The sequence below is a fragment of the Embiotoca jacksoni genome, unplaced genomic scaffold (assembly GCF_022577435.1).
Source record: "Embiotoca jacksoni isolate LCO1_2020_lvr unplaced genomic scaffold, fEmbJac1.0.p SCAF_1, whole genome shotgun sequence".
Taxonomy (NCBI): domain Eukaryota; kingdom Metazoa; phylum Chordata; class Actinopteri; family Embiotocidae; genus Embiotoca; species Embiotoca jacksoni.
In genome coordinates this window covers 12942265-12959847 of record NW_027185229.1, presented here as the reverse complement: position 1 = coordinate 12959847, position 17583 = coordinate 12942265, and the positions used below count along the sequence as shown (strand labels likewise).

Below are 17583 nucleotides of genomic sequence, written 5' to 3'. Positions count from 1 at the left end.
AGTTTTTGTGAGAGCTTCTCTAGCGCGTCTGCAATTTTTCAGTAAACATGACCAGAGGGTGTACATTAAGTTTTGTGGACCCTTTATAGATAGATAGATAGATAGATGGATAGATACTTTATTAATACCTCAAAGGGAAATTTTACGTTACAGCAGCATATACAGGGAAAAGCAATAATAATGACTAATAAAAAATTGAGGTAGTAAAAAATATTAAATATAAGTTTTATTAAATGCACATTATATACAAATAGAAAAATATGAAATTAAACTAAACTAAACAACAGTGCAACGAATTAAACAAACAGTGCAACGGTGTTATTGTTGTGTGATGGATAAAATGCTTTAGGAAGCCATAGGCAATAAAGCAATGAACCTGGAGAGATGTTTTGAGTGACATGGGGGGGGGGGGGGGGGGGGGGGGGGGGGGTGTCACTGTCTGAGACCAAAAAAACGCATCAGGTCAGGCGTGCCAACAGGAGGATTTTCTATAGTCAAATAATAGTCAAATAGTTCAGAGAGATTTTCCCACAATGGATGTATTTAAAAGTCCTTACAAACACTGATTTGATCAAATTTGAGAACAAAATCTGAGAGAAATAAGTCCTTTTGTGTTTATGAAAGAAGTCTTGGATCTTTTATTTGTGAAAAAAAGTAAAAACTAAATTGTTGCATTTATCTTTTTGTCAGTATGTATATTATGTTTTATTGCTGGATCCTACATTACCCAAAATACCAATATTTTAGTGTTAGATACTCTTCTTCGCAGGTAAACGCTTGCATCTTTTACACCATTTGCCCCCAGTAGTAATTGTGATATGAGCTTTCTGAGTTATATTTTCAGATAACAAAAAGCTCCTCCAGAGGCACATATGACACTTTATTAGAGTTTCGCTCAGGCCAAAGTGTGCTCCTCATGGGAAGTAGTTGTGTAAAATTGGATACATCCATTGCGCCAGCTTTCAGCTCAACTTGATATTGGGGACTTTCATTATTTTTAAGATTGAATAAACGGAATTATAAATAAACTAAAATAGCTGAATGGCCTTACCTTGCGCAGCATATATTGTGTTGGGAACCCTTAAATTGACCACGTGTCGACATTTTGTAAATTTTTCAACAGGGCAATGAAGTTAAGAAACTATTCTTAACTGAAGTGCAGTTCATAAACTATTATGAACTGTACTAAATAAAAGAAAGTCACAAAACCCAGTTGAGTATTACAGCCTCATTTATCACATTTGGAGACAACTCAGTGGTTAAAGTAGGCTGCTGAGCTACAGGCTAATGTGGGCCAACACAAAGCATTTGTTTGTCTCACTGGTCTGGGTGTAAAATGCTTTTCTGAGGGTAACCAGATTCAGTATCCTCATTTAACAGCTGCTGTTGCCTCTATGTGTCTCTTCTCTCTCATGTCTTTTCAAAGGACAAAGAGTGGCGAGTGACCCGAGCCCATGGGCAAAAACACTTGTGAATTAAAACTGCAAGCAGTGATGTACGGGCCCTCACAATCCGGCGCCGCCTCCCTGAAGCCATCTCCCCGACGTGCAGCACGCGAGGGACCGCGTGTCCCCGCTTAAAGTTGCTATTTTTGTCTCGTTTCCTGTCTCCAGCAGGGGGCGCTGGTGATCCGATTGGCCACGCCCGCTCGCAAAACACATCAGATGTATCGTCTCACTACGCTGGACGTATGTCACACGTTTCGTGAGGTTTCAAGCATCCTTTGACCTTAAACATCAACTTCCTGTGTCACGGCGAGACATCAAACTTTGCCGCATCGTCACGGCGACGCCCATTGACAAAGTCGAACGAATGTCTCAATATATCATCAACTACATGTTTAGGTTATTGTGACCCGACTTTACGTTCATGTGATCAACCAGCTCGACGTAGAATGTGAAAGTATGAAAAGTGTCATTTCCAGTGGCCAACAGGGGGCGCTATGACTATGAGCGAATATTACCACACAGGGGTCTTCAGGGCGGGGCTGTTATCATACCTGTGATGTTTGGAGAAGGTCGGTCCATGGACATCAGATTTAAAGCAACTCATAGTTTCATGGCGAGACGCTCAAAATGGCCGCCTCTTTACGGGCACACGCATCGACGAAAACGAATTATTTTAAGAAGATTTAATCCCAAACATGTTTTCTATCCATAGAACCTAAATTCAAGTCGGTGGGACAAAATCCCTCGGAGGAGTTCGACAAAGTACAACGTGTCAGAATCGCCCAAAATGGCGACTAAATTCAAAATGGCGGACTTCCTGTCGAGTTGACGTAACGGTGCAATGTAACTTTTTTGTGCGTCCAGGTGTGATACACGTGTCCACCGGATTTCGTGAATTTAGGGGGCGCTCTCGAGCCATTTGGCCGCGCCCACTCGCGACTCCACTAGAATACTAAATTTTTCGCCGGGAGTCATACGTGTATCCACTTTCACGAGTTTTTGAATACGATAAATCCTCCAAAAAGGCAAATCACCCCGGATACCGTACCTCCCTCCGTCCAACTGCACACTCCCCTGGGTTGGCGGTGAGCCCAGCCTGCCTCAGGGACTCTAGCACCGCGCCCACCCGCTGCACATGCTCCGCCCGGGTGGTCCTGTGGATGATGACATCATCCAGGTAGGGAGCGAGGCAGGACTGGTGGATTTTGGAACCTCTGGCCCCAGCACCAGAGAAACAGACTCCGCCTCTCTCCAGGATTTTAAGGGATTGAGGTGGTACATTTGTGTAGCTCCGCCCCTGTCAGACCGCACCACCTCAGTCGACGTCCCCTACTCGCCCTGTGACCACAAAGGGGCCCTTGCCACTTGGTGAGGAGTTTCGAGCTGGAAGAAGAAAGCGATACAAGTACCTTTTCTCCCGGTGTGAATTGACCTCAGCTCGGCCCCCTCCGTTGCACAGCCGTTGTTGACGTTCCTGGGCCTGGAGCAAATTCTCACGTGACATCTGACCCAGTGTGTGGAGTTTTGCTCGGAGGTCCGGGACGTACTGAATTTCGTTTTTCGCCGGGCCCAGTTTTCCTTAAGCAGGTCGAGCGCCCCCCCGTGGTTTCCTGCCAAACAGCAGCAAGCCATTTATCCCAATTGGGTTTATCTTCGTGTATAAATTTACGGATCATCTTATTCAGACGCTCCACGAGCCCGTCAGTCTGTGGGTGATGCACACTGGTCCGAATAGATTTAACCCCCAGTAATCTGTGAAGTTCTCTGTGTTCGTGACATGAACGAGGTGCCCTGGTCCGTCAGAATCCCGAAAGAGATTCGGAGTCTGTATCTCTGGTGTCCGCGGTATCTGAGAGAGAGGAGCTGGGGCCAGAGGTTCCAAAGTTCACCAATCCTGCCTCGCTCCCTTATGACGCCCATCTCTCCGGGACCTAGAGAACATACGTTGCCCAGTTGCAGAAGCAGTTAGCTGATGTGTGTTCCCTCCTACCGGGACGCACGAACCTCACTTCTCTGACGGTGAACCCTACAGGTTACCTGAACACAAAAGAAAAGTGGTTCAGAGGGTATTGGCTGCTATGCTGGAGATGGGGGTAATAGAAGAGTCCAACAGTGCCTGGTGTAGCCAGGCGTGTCAGATCTATGCGGTTCTGTGTGGACTATCGCGGGGTGAATGATGTGTCACGATTTGACGCGTACCCAATGCCCCGGGTCGACGGACTGCTGGACCGACTGGGCACTGCACGTTTCTTTACGACACTGGATTTAACCGAGGGCTGCTGGCAGATTCCTCTGCCCACCTCTGAGTGTCAGGATCCCTATCTGACCCTAGTGTGTCTCCCTCTATTTTGTCCCCAATCACCTCTCCTCATGTGTGCTGTCATTCCCCTGTCTGTTTGTTATTGTTTTCCCATGTGTTCTGTGTCCTGCTCTCCCCGCCTCCAGTCACCTCCCATGGCCACACCTCTCACCGGTCTGAGCAGCTGCCACCTGATCACCACCTGCAGGTGGCTCATTTCACTGATCACCTCCCTGGACTATATCAACCCGGTTCCTGCAGTCATTAGTTGTCGGTCCATACTGCCAGTCACCCACCATCTGTCGCCAGTCACACCAGCCGTCCATCTGTTCCTGTTCCTATTCTCGTACTCGTTCTCGTACTCGTTCTCGTACCAGCCGGTGCTACCAGCCGGTGCTCCCAGCCGGTGCTACCAGTCCGTGCTATCAGTCAGTGCTACCTGGTCACATCCAGGCTGCTGCCGCTCCTGTGGAGGACCTCGGGATTCCCCCAGTGGAGCCACGCCCCCGCTGCGTTCAGCCTGCCTGCCTGCCTGCCAGCATGTGCGTGTTCACTCCAGCTGGCTTCGCCAGTGAGAGTGAGAGCCGGTGAGAGTCGGTGGAGTTTCCCTCCAAACTTGATGAGGAGGAAGAAGACCAGGAGGAGAATAAGAGACATTAGGTACCTGATCTGTACAAATAAAAACTGTTTTTTGAACTTGTACCCGAGTCTGTGTGTCTGCGTTTGGGTCCAGTTACACTCCACATCATAACACTGAGCCTGGTTTTATCAGAGGTTTCTTTCTGTTAAGAGGGAGTTTTTCCTTTCCTCTGTTGGAGGTTTTTCTCCCTTAAAAATGAATTTTTCCCTCCTAACTTATATGGGAATTGTTGAATTGTAGGGTTTTAATGCATTTAAAAGTAAAGTAATAAGTTATGCCGTAAGGACTTTAATGTGTTAAGTGCCATGAAATAACCTGTGTTGGGATTTGGCGCTATATTAATAAAATTGAATTGAATTGAATCTCCCATCTGTAAAAATGCCACTGTATGAGGTATTAAATTCCCCGCTAAGCAGCGGTCTGTGGTCTGACTGGGTGTTCTTTTTTCAGTAACATCCACACATACTGAACCTGCAGAGCCATCTGTGAGTGAGCCGTACAGGCTGCATTTAAGCCCCTGCTGTCTCTTAGGCCAACCAGAATCTGACACTGTGACCCCACGTGCAACAGGCAGCCTGTCACATCCAACAGGCCCGTCGTTGTGGGGGCCCTTTTATAGGATTATATTGTTTCATAGAGGGTTGGGGGTCTTTAGAGAGTCATAAAACTGCCAATGACAGAGGATGGAGATGAAAAATAGAAATGTTTAATCTTTAAACCGATGTCAGAGAAATATAGTGTAAGTGCTTTTCATACTGCAGTTATCTAACCTGGCATAATGAATCATTAATTTACATAATCAGATTTTCAGACATCAACAAACAATATCTTAGATATGGTGGTGGCATGATTAACATAGTATATCAGGAGGTCAGTCAATGCAAAACCCTAATGTAAAAGAGGGGTATATTTCCAATCTGAGATCACTGTGATACTAGAACCTTAATACCAAAATTATACCTGCTGTTTTTTACATATTTGGTTATTTCCTTTCTGGTAATTTCTTGGTTCGTGAAAAAGAAATTCTTGATCATTTAAAAAAAAAAAAAAAAAAAAATCTTGGAAGCAACCATTTAATTTGTTGCTGATTCTGAGTAAATGAGTTCTAGAGTTCATTGAAACAAGTACGAAAACCTAATGGGTGGAAGAAAAGACATCCATTTGCTTTTCTTTCAATTATTAGATATTATCTTCCATTTCTTTGCAATTAGTGCCAAATTACATGGTCCTTTTCAGGAACCTTTTCTTGAGATTTAAAGTTGAACTCTCTCGGAAAATGTCACAAAACAATGGGGACAATAGCATTTTTTTAGACTTCCCTGCATTTCAAGAGAAATAATATTTCTATGACACACATGAAATGTCTATTTACAGAAAGGCTGCAGCAAGTCAGGATTAATTGTTTTATTGATAGAATGTCTAACTGGGAAAAATGCCAATTATACTCGAACATCTTTTTATCTTTTATTCGACCAACAGTTATCTCCCATGTGTCGGCATCAATTGGGTCTGAAGACAAATTCTGTCTATGAACTTGGAAAGAAGTGAGCTTACAAGACCTCTACAGCTGCTTCTCATCTACTGCTGTAGGCACCAGGCTATATTAGCAGCTACTTGCATAGCAAACACACATTTCCTACACCAAACTGTCGGTAATATGCGTAATAATGGGTAATATAGGGTTTTGACAAAGGAGAGCACGGTGTAGAATAAAAAAAAAGAAGAGTAAATAATAATTGAATAGGAGTATAATCTGGAAAGACCAGTGAAAATAAATTAATTTTTTTAATGGTTAGTGGTAGAGAGGTTAACAACCTGATCTCGAGGGGGAAGGAAGAGAGCTGCTACAGAAAAAGCCCAGTCAGCCCTGGTAGTCAGTTTAGATCAAGGCATGCACTGCTGGAAGGTGACAGGGTGTAATGCAGAAAAGGATTTATACCATTTCAATAACTGTAATACTCAACCTTTCCAAACATCCTTGCAGTGGGTTATGACATAAAAAAAACAAATTAAATTGTTATTTTTAAAGCTCTCTAGGATTTACGAGATATAATTTTGACCAAATGAAAAATGTTGGATAATTTATGAAACCCATATCTCATTGGTTATTAAGCTCTGGTGGTGTGGTGTTTGTGGGGGGTCAAGATTACAGTACAGAATTAAAACAAAAAAGCTGCACAAAATTAGTAAAAAAAAAAAAATTGGAGTTATATCAGAAATAACAAGATTAATCATTTGTAATTGTTGCGGTAGCTTTGGTTTAAACCTAATTTACAATCATACACAGTTTTGGCAACTGCTATAAGTACTGAGGTTGCACACGCAGCTACGTATAAGACTCTAAATGCAGATACTTCAGATGTAAGTTAATTGTGACTCATACCCCAGTTATGACAATACATAAAAAATAAAAAAAAAACGACACAGCATTCTGATTTCCAGACCAAGGCCATGTCCCTGCAATTTACCATCTCAACAAGGAGACGGATGTATGAGTGATGATCATGTAATACTAGAGGTTGCGGTGAGATTGGCATGATGAGGTTGTGTTTGAAGCCCGCATCAATTGTGTTAGCTGCTTTTTTTGAAAGACAATGGCGGACAAGATGTTGTATGTAGTGTCACCCACGTGCTTCTGCACCGCTATTGTCTGCTCTCCTTCCTTAGGAGTGGGGAGACAGAGGGGTGAAAAGAGGAGGAGGAGGAGGAGGATATGGAAAGAGGAGGAGGTTGTAGTTGACTGGTGTGTGTGTGTGTGTGTGTGTGTGTGTGTGTGTGTGTGTGTGTGTGTGTGTGTGTGTGTGTGTGTGCGCGTGTGCGTGTGCGTGTGTGTGTGTGTGTGTGTGTGTGAGCGCATGTGGGGAGAAGCACAGACGGCTCGTGGTAATTTGATGTGTGTCTCTGGGGATGTTTGATGGATTAATGTTAAGCAGCTCCCTCTTCCAAAGCACCACCTGATCTTTGGGGCTCCTGCCCCACATATAAAAGGCTGCAGTAGTGCTGAGCTCAGCGAGCCCAGCCATCTCGCTGTCTCTGTTTCCTCTGCCTCTGTCTCTCCCTTGCTACTTTCTGTCTTTCCCTCCATCCTCTCTGTCCTCTGTGCTTTCTCTCTCTCACTCTCCCTCTCTGTCTAATGCTTCTTTTTCGATTTCTCTTCCCCTCTGGCTGTCCACAACGGATTTTCTTGCACTATTTTTTCCATTCCACAGTTGTTTGGCCTTTTCAAGCCGGCCACCTGGAAGCTCTGTGTTTCTTTTTCGTCATCAGCGAGTTCACTGTTTTCCATGAGACTTTAGCATCAGTTTTCATCAGGAAGAAAAAATGCCACGCTCCTTTTTGGTGAAGCAGCCTAAGATTCACGATTTCTCGTCTCCCAACTACAACCATCAGCAGCAGAACTGGGCCGACTCTTACACTGTGACACATGCCATCAGTGACTCGGACACCAGCTTGTCGGTGCTTCTGAGTGAAAACGGTTAGTTGACATCTCTGTGAGTTGTGTATTTTCTACCTCGTGGTGTGTATTTCTGGTACAGTATAGATTGATTTCTCTGTTTGGAAATGCTCCACATGGTTTCTTCCTTGAAGGAATTTAGAAAAAAATTCAAAAACAACAGACGGAGATTCATTCAGTAGGGGTTGTTGTCTTTGCTGCCTAACCACTCTTTGGACACTGACAGCTAACCCCCTTCTGTACACCGAAGGACTGGTGTTTTCTCACTCAACGTATGCTAAATTGTAATCAGGTCATCCTGGCTTAGTCAGCTTAATGCTGAACCCAGATCACACACCAGCATTGGGCTTTAATACTATTGTGTACATGAAGGGGGAAGTAGGCCAAAAATCTGAATCAAGTTGTCAGTGACAACTACAAAGAAGGAAGAAAAAAAACAACAACTTGCGAGAAAGCCACGTGGGACTTTATTGTCCTTAGATGGTGCTGTTGCCCTTGAGTCTCTCCAATTATTAGTCCCCCACCCATACCCCACACCCCCAATCTCTCCCATCTCTCTCATCTTATCCTGCAGCATGTTCAATAGCCACAGGGAGTGGGATTGCAGCAACACAATCCATATGTGGAGCAGCCAGAGGTTATGGAACAGGATTTTTAGTGGATGGGTATTGACTGGAAAATAGAGAGTGCTGCAGGTAATTCAATAAAGTGCAACATGAGCAGTGCACTGCGGAGTGTAGATTTTCATCCATGGGATTTCTATAGAAGATGGGTGTGAGAACCACCCAGCGATACAAACAATACAGTAAGAGTTTTTATGGGTCTGTATTTGTATATTTCTTAAAACAAAATGCACAAAGTATGTGCTTTGACTAAATTGAACTCTACACAACTCCCGTCAGTTCCTTTCACATCAGCAGCATCATACAACTTGTGTAGGTTGAATCATTTGTCCCTGAGATTTAGGATGCCAGCTGTCTGCTCCCTTTTGTTTTCCAAAATGTGTGTTCACGTGTTTATGTGTGCGTGTTTGTGTGTGTGTTTATGTGTGTGTGTGTGTGTGTGTGTGTGTGTGTATTTATGTGTGTGTGTGTGGTGGTGGTGGAGGAGGGTGGGGTAGGTGTGTGTGTGTGTGTGTGTGTGTGTGTGTGTGGGGGGGGGGGGGGTTAACAACATACCATTAACTGCTGTTAAGATCACTCCCCACCCCCCTCCCTGGGCCTCCCTTCTCTCTTTGCGAAATCATAGCCCCCCACCTGTCACTCAGTCTCTCCATTACCATACTCATGAATATTTTCTAAAACACCACAGATGGAGAATGATCTGATTAAAATGATTTAGTGATGCAGGGGATTTCACTGCTGAGACATTCTGTTTTGATAATCCCCTCCCTTCTTCCATCACATTTATATGTGTCGCTGCCATCGCTGCGTAGCACTGACACCTGGATTGATCGGATTGATTGCTCTGTGACACTTTTGTCAGTGTCATTATTTGTGACTTATATTTAGCCTTTTATATATATATACTGTATATATATATATATATATTTTTTTTTTTTATAGCATTTGCTGGAGCCAGTGGACGTATTGATTGTTGCAGAACAGAACATTAATATTTTATTTCCAGTGCTTAACCTGGCACTTCCAAATACTGTACCTTACTGAACAATGTTTATATTGTATAGAGGTTTGGGTAAGACTGTGCTTTTTATTCAGATAATAGAGATGCTTGATCCATTTTATTCTGATGAAAAAAATAGTTTCCATCTCTGTTAAATGTCTTTTTTTCTTTCCCAGGCTACATTCAGGATTACATCCTTCCCTCAGTGTTGGCAAGCACAAAGGAGTCAGATCATGAGCAGATCAGGCTCTCCTCTGGGCCTCGGTTCTCCCATGGGGGCAGCAGCGGGGAAGACTTCTCAGACCACGATATGGAACATCCGGATAGCCCTATCTCTAGTGCAACAGTTGTTTCAGACAGTGGCGGGCCTGAGTTGGAGGAGTGCACCATTAATGCACTCCTCGTTTCTAATGGTCGCTTTCGCCAGAGGCCCAATCAGAGGTGTACTCGCAAGGGAGGCAGCCATTTGGACAGCAGCGAGGGCGTCCGCGCACCAGACAGTTGCCCTGTCAAAGGGAATTCCAAAAGGCGCTATATGTGCAGTGAGTGCGGCAAATCTTATGCCACATCCTCCAATCTGAGTAGACACAAGCAGACTCACCGCAGCCTCGACAGCCAGCAGGCCAGGAAGTGCCCCACCTGCCACAAGGTGTATGTGTCCATGCCAGCACTTGCCATGCACATGCTGACCCATGACCTGAAGCATGAGTGCACGGTCTGTGGCAAAGCCTTTAGCCGACCCTGGCTCCTGCAGGGCCACATCAGGTCTCACACCGGGGAGAAACCGTTTGCTTGCGCCCACTGTGGCAAAGCCTTTGCAGACCGTTCCAACCTGCGAGCCCATATGCAAACACACTCGGCCTTCAAGCACTACTCCTGCAAACGCTGCCAAAAAGGCTTTGCACTTAAGTCCTACCTGAACAAGCACTACGAGTCGGCCTGCTTCAAAGGGCACCAAGCAGAGCAAGACTGCAGCTCCGAGGACTGAATGGAGAATATTAAACTTTTTTTAATTTTTTATTTATAAACGTATTCATATTTCATACATCAAAGTCAATGAAAATTAGCGACTCAGGCTTGTCACATGCATGCATCATAATTCTGCCTTTCAATATAAGCAATAATCTCACTTTAAATTCTTCAGGAATCGTGTATGTAGATAGGTTTGTCAAAATCTCTGGCAAAAATGTAAAATACTTTGAATTTTTTTTCATAAATTGAATTGCAATCATTAACATGCCAGTATTATTTTATGTCACCTAGCTTTTAATTTACCTCAAGCAGTTCTTGAGTTACATAACACGTTTGAGTATTTATTAATGTACTTAACTATTTATTTGACAATATAAAGGTTATTTATTTATTATTGGCTTAAGTATTTTTGAATTGACTTAGATTTATTCAAATTGGATTTCTTCAGAACAAAAGTTATAATGTATTACAATATATTTCTTTGTCTGATCAGAATATTGATGACAATTAAACCAATTAATTGAATAATTACAGAAACTACCTTTTGTTAATGCCTGTGACACTTTTATTTGAATTTATTTGTGAAGCTGACATTGTTCCAATAATCTCTGTGTGTGCCTCGACAGTCACAAGCTGGCACTATTCAAAGAAACTGCTCCACTTAAGAATCAAGTCCAAAACAGTGACTCCGATATCTAAAGTGTCCAATGATATATCAATCCTGTTTTAGTGACATATTTTACAGTGGCATTGAGCTCCGGTGTACTTGTGTGTGGTACACATTAGATATAAAAGATAGCTACACCAATATCAGGAGGTGCACCACTGACGAGAATATGACGTCAACTGTCAACTATCTGTAACTTTAAAACATCACTTTGGTCTCACTATGAATTAGGATTTTTAGTAAACATTTATTACAACAACAAATCCAAAATCAATTTGAAAGAAGTCCCAGAAAGGTTTTTGGCAAAAATGCATGAATATCTTAAAGCAAGGAAAGCACCAATGGAGGTACAAGATACAAAAAAACCAACACTATCAATTGGATTTTAATTTACATTTTTCTTGTCGCACGGATAATGGCTGTTTACGTATGTAAATGTTTTTGGGCAAACAATACTAATAATTTGTATACAATCCATGTATCTTCATCTCAATCAATTTCCTGGTTTTGCTACTCAAATTAAAAAAAACCTTGATATTTAAGCATTTTCTATCCTTTGTCTCAATTTTCTAACCTGAAACCCAAATGTGAAAAAATTAAATGCCTTGTTTAAAAAAAAAAAAAAAAATTGTAACAATGTTTTAGAAATTTTAAATGAAAGGTTTTGCATTGTAAAAGAAACAAACAAACAACAACAACAACAACAACAAAAATCAAATTTTTATTAATGCAAAATGTTTGGCTAGGATTTGTCAGGATCCCCGTCTGTCCCTGTGTGTTTCTCCAATCACTTTTCCTCTTGTGTTTCCTGTTGTTCCCCATGTTTGTTTGTCATGTGCGTTTTGTTTTGGTCTGTCTGGAGGGCGTGGATTCCTCCACTGCCCGCCTCCAGACACCTCCCATTACCACACCTCTATCAGCCTGGTACAGCTGCTTCTAATTCAAGTAATCCCCGTTTGGCAGTATATCAACCCCGGTCCTGCACTCCACCTTCGTCAGTCCGTTACTTCACCGGCCTCCGACCGGCCTCCGACCGGCCTCCTGGACATCCCAGTCTGCATCAATCCACGGAGATCACTCAGCTGAAGAATCCTGCATCGGTCCTTGGAGATCACTGGATTGTTTTTTACCAGTCTGCCTCGTTCCACGGAGATGACCAGCTGTAGAATCCTGCGTCTGTCCATGGAGCTCACCGGATTGTTCTACCCAGCCAGCGTCGATCCACGGAGATCACCTGCTGTAGAATCCTGCGTCGGTCCACGGAGACCACCGGACTACTCGCCTGTGAGTCCAGCGTCGGTCCTTGGAGACCACCTGTCAAGCTTCACCTGTCGGCAAACCTGCGTCAGACCTCGGGAGACCACATAGTAGATCCTGCCCCCCCCGCCCCCCGGTCCCAGTTTGTGTTTGCATGTGGTTTCGAGGACATTTCTCTGTTTACGTGCTAACTTCATACTCTGCCAGGTATCCGGTTGTCATCCTCACTGTTCCACACACACCTTCTCTCTCTCCCTCTCTATTACACTCACCTGTCCAGTTGCTCTCTCTCTCTCTCTCCTTACATCACACTTGTGCTCTCTCTCCCCCACGCTTACCACACACTCAGAATAGTTTTTGTATTTATATAGTTTAGGTACTGTAAAAAAAGACTAGTGTGCTGGCTGCACCCAAGTGTTATAATGGTAGGGAATTGCTGTTCTTTTATCTCTTCTTCTCCATTCACCCCACCTGGTGGGCAGCTTTCTTGTTGCAGGTTTCTTCCTGTTGAAAGGGAGTTTTCCTTCCCACTGTCTGAGGTTTTCTTCCTCTTTTTAAAGAGAACGCAAACCTCTTCTTTTTTTTTTTCTTTCCACGTGGTAATTGATGAATAGTTGAGTTCCTTTTCTATAATTTTGTAAGGACTACCATGTTAAGCACCTCGAAATAACTTTTGTTGTGATTTGGCACTATAAAATGTGATTTTTGAAAGAACTTAATTTGCAGTTGTTTTTGTACCCAGATTTGTCTTTCTTGGGGAAAGGTATGACTCCAGTACAGCTCACATTAGTGGTTAAGCATCATCTGTCACTTGGCCCCATTGGCTTCATTTAGAGATGAAGTGAAGGGCAGACTAAACCATTTTCTGTCTTCTGTAAAGGGTGAGATGGGCGTCGGGGAGCCTCAACGATTGTTTTTTTTAAAAATTATTTTTATTTTTTTTATATCATCAGTCTCTCAACACATTTGTTCTGCCAGTTTTATAAGAAAAACTTGCAAAAGAAAAAATGTCATTACATGCCTTTCAAAGGGCCCCCAACCACTGTGCTCTGGGTAGTCCGTTCCACTTTTTCCCCTCCACAACACCGAGAGCGTGTAATAATGAAAATGCCACTGTAGAATGTAAATAATGGAGACCAGAGACTAGATAAATTGCATATATTTACCATTAACCTTGTCGGTAATACCTGTCTGATCCTGTATGTTTTTTTACCTTGGTTTCCCGCAATCGCTTTTCCGCGTGTTTTCTGTCATTCCCTATGTTTTTCTTCTCTTCCTTCTGTGATGTGCTTGTGTTTTGGTCTGTGTCTGGAAGGTGTGGACTCATCCGCTGCCTGCTTCCAGAGACCTCCCACCACCACTCTGTTATTCAGCTGGCACTGCTTTTTTTTTTTTTTTTTCAATTCCAGTAATCGCCGCCCGGCTGTAGATCAACCTCAGTCCTGCACTCCACCTTCATCTGTCAGCTTACCTGGAACCTTTCCAGAGTTGTGGCTTCTGTTACTCATGGTCTGGTTTCTGATCCATGTCTGTCCTCTACCTGCTGCAGTTATTTACCAGTGTACCACCCTGCCTGCCTGATCTAAACCACGTTAATCACTTACCTGTTGCCTGTGGGAGAAACGTCCGACATTACGGTGAGTGTATTGCGTCACTTCCTGTCTACAAACATTGTGACTAGTGTTACTTCTCTCTGCTGTTTCAGCTTCTTTTCCTGAATTAAACGTCTCTTAAATCTCTCTGCACTTCTTTTAGTTTCTGGTTAAAAGTCAGGCTTGCTCAACTTGAGCAATTCTACTGTTAAATCTTTGACCAATGTTCACTTAACTTGGTGTTTTGGTACTGCTGGCTTAGCAGTTCGCAATGGCTTCCCTCTCTCCCTCCACTTCTTGTTTTTCCTGCTCGGTGTGTGACATGTTTAGTCTGCCTCCTTTAATGATAATGGTAACTGTAATAAATGTGGTGTATTTAGGGCTCTGGAGGCCAGGGTCACTGAATTAAAATCGCGGCTGTGCACCATGTTAAACAACCAGCTACCCGTAGGATCTAATCAGGTAGGAGGTGCGCAGCTGCCCAGGGCTGCAGGCTTAGTTAGCCGGTCCCCCGCAGCACCCGAACAGCCGGGCGGCTGGGTGGCAGTACGAAGGAGGCATAGCCCTAAGCAGAAGCCCACGGTTCACCACCGACCCCTTCACGTCTCCGACCGAGTTTCCCCACTCGGTGAAACACCCGCTGAGAAACCAACTCTGGTTATTGGAGATTTCATTTTGTGGAACGTGAAGTTAGTGAAACCAGCGGCCAGAGTCGGATGCCTTCCCGGGGGCCAGAGTCGGATGCCTTCCCAGGGCCAGAGCCGGTGACATAGAATCAAATCTGAAACTGCTGGCTAAGGCTAATCGTAAATATAGTAAGATTGTTATTAACGTCGGTAGTAATGACACCCGGTTAAGCCAATCGGAGGTCACCGAAGTTAATGTGGAATTGGTGTAACTTTGCATGCAGAGTTGCAGTCTTACACGCTCCTCTGCAGTTTCTTTAGAGCTGTCACTCACCCAAAACCTTCAACATCCTATGGAGGTTGTGTCTATTCCCAGACCACCTATATTTAAAAAAAAAAAAAAAAAAAAAACTTAACAAAAGATGTATCGATAAAAATGTGTCCTACCAAATTAATGAATCAAAATAATTTGTCTATTAAATATCAGATCTCTCATCTAAATCTCTTAGTGAATGACTTGATAACTGATAATCACATGGATTTATTCTGTCAGAGACCTGGCTGCAACAGGAAGAATATGTTGGTATTAATGAAGCAATTTGTAATTGTCTTAATTATCATATTCCTAGAGATTCTGGCTGAGGAGGAGGAGTGGCAGCAATCTTCCAGTCTGGGGAAACCTGCGGACTCACCGGTTACCGACATAGGGACGCTTGTATCCACTGCTGTCACAAACAATGCAACATATGCATACGGAACTTTTTCATAGATTACATGGGTTACATTTTGTTGACGAGTTTAAAATAGTTAAACCAAAGAGTAATTGTACACTCTCAGATTGTTTGGCTTGTATAATTTTAAAGGCCTGAAAACAGAAACGACTCTAATATTTCAAAAAACAATATGGCAAAATCGGGTCATTAAGAATAAAACCAATTTGATGGAAGAATGTGTTCACCTACACAGAAACTGTCACCCATGCATACAAACATTTTGGAGAACACAATGTTTTGGGAAATTGACAACGCAGGTGATGAGATGGTCAATTAAAGACAGATTTTTAGAAATAAACAACATTGTGTGCGATCGGTTTTGTAAATCTGAATGTATTTTGTTCAGTTGCAGCTTTTTTGTTATACCCCAGTTGCAGCTTTTTTGTGTACTTTAAATATTTAACTTGTGCACCAATTTATAAACCCTCTTTGGCAAGAGTGAAAAGAGAAGGTCAATTTCAAAGTTCCATTACTGCAATGTTGGTAATGACCAGCAGAGGGACAACCACATGAATTCTAAACAGCCACAAGATTCCATATTCTTGGAACTAATACTGCGCACTCACAAAGAGGATTAATGTGTTAGTCACATTCAGAAGCAGAAATTTTGCAGCAGGATCTGTCAACAGTGTCCATACCGAGGCCCGTCATCCCCCTCTCAGACCCTGGTTCTTGACAACAGAACAATGCCGCGTGACCAGAGGATGTGCTCTGGGTTAGGTGTCATGAGAACTATGCTGCTCGTCCAGACCAGACAGGGCTGAGCCCTCTGTGGGGCCTTGCCACCGACCTCTCAAGCAAGTGTGCTTCTCAATAAGCATACTCGATAGACCTGAGACTGGAGATAACTATTTAGAGACGCAATGGCCACCATTCAAAACATGTATTCATGTCTTTAGTAGTGTTATGGTATGTAAGGAAACAGACCCAAAAGCAGAACACGGGGTTAAATGATAAAAGCGGGTTTATTGAAAACGGGTTGTAGTGTGGTTAATGTCCAGGGATGGGTGGAAAGAATGTCCGAACAGTCCAGGTCCTGGTCAAGGCTGCCATGTAGTGATAGTCAATAACATTAAAGTATAAGCACTCTTTTTAGGAGGTTGTATTTGAGCTAAATTTAAGTTTATGTATAGTATGGTTTTAATTCTGCTATATTTTCATTGAGTAAATGCAACAAAAAGCAGTATTTTGATGCTTGTGCCCTTTTTTTTTTTTTTTTTTTACTTATTTTGACCATTGTTAAGTTTCGGTTTGGCATTTTAGTCTTTATTTATATCTGTCTGCCTACCACTCCTGCTGGCGAGCAGGGGCATAAAATATCAGTTCACGCGGGACATTCACTTTTCCTGCTTTTGAATTAGTTCCCGAATTATTGACCGGATTATTATTTTAATTTCGTGTGTTGGTTAATGGTATGCTTCTATCCTCTACCTTGAACTGATCTGCTCCCATGTTTGCAACACATTAACACATCAATACATTAATACAATAATTAGTAGTCAACACAGAGATATATGCGTAAATATATCTAGTCAGAACTATGGAAAATAGGATAAACTACATGGCCAGAGGGGTTTCATGTCACTTTGTCTGTACAATTTCACAGGAAACACTATTTCAAATCTGAGTTTCTAAGACTAATGTAAAACTGCACTACAGTGCTACGGCTTAAACTAACTGTTTACACGCAAATTTCATCGTCAGCAGTGTGGCAAATGGAAAAAACTACATGGCAAAGGAGTTTTCAAGTCACTTTGTGTGTGCAGTTTCACAGGAAACACACTGTTTCAAAAACAGCCTTATCTGAGCGAGAGAAGCTCAAAGACAGCATAAAACTGAAGTACAGTGCCACTGCTTAAGGAAGAAACCTCCAACAGAACCAGGCTCAGAGGTGGGCGGAGCCATCTGCCTCGACCGGTTGGGGTGAGAGGAGAGCAGAGAGAGAAAAGGACAGCATAGAGATCCAAAACATGAACTGTTGGTGGGGCCGACAAGCGCAGGGCAGAGACATGCAGCTCCATGACGGGACATCTGCAAAAGAAAGAAGAGAAACTACCCAAGCGAGGGAACTGAATGGGGAGACAACAGATAATAAGAAAAAGCTATGGGAGAGAAAAAGATGGCGAGGTATGAGTCAGTTAAAGAGTATAAGGAAAGAAAAGAAACTCAGCGTGTAACGAGGTCCCCCAGCAGCCTCGGCCTATAACAACATAACTAAAGGTTGGTTCAGGT

At 43.1% G+C, this 17583-nt stretch overlaps 1 protein-coding gene across 1 annotated transcript; it reads left to right on the top strand.

The window, feature by feature from the left end:
• The first annotated feature begins 7589 nt into the window (after nt 1-7589).
• On the top strand, nt 7590-10600 carry LOC138199565 (transcriptional repressor scratch 1-like). Its single transcript, XM_069151748.1, has 2 exons — nt 7590-7862; nt 9641-10600. The coding sequence occupies exons 1-2, from the start codon at nt 7709-7711 to the stop codon at nt 10450-10452; spliced, it is 966 nt and encodes a 321-aa protein (XP_069007849.1). The 5' UTR covers nt 7590-7708; the 3' UTR covers nt 10453-10600.
• The last annotated feature ends 6983 nt before the right edge of the window (nt 10601-17583 follow it).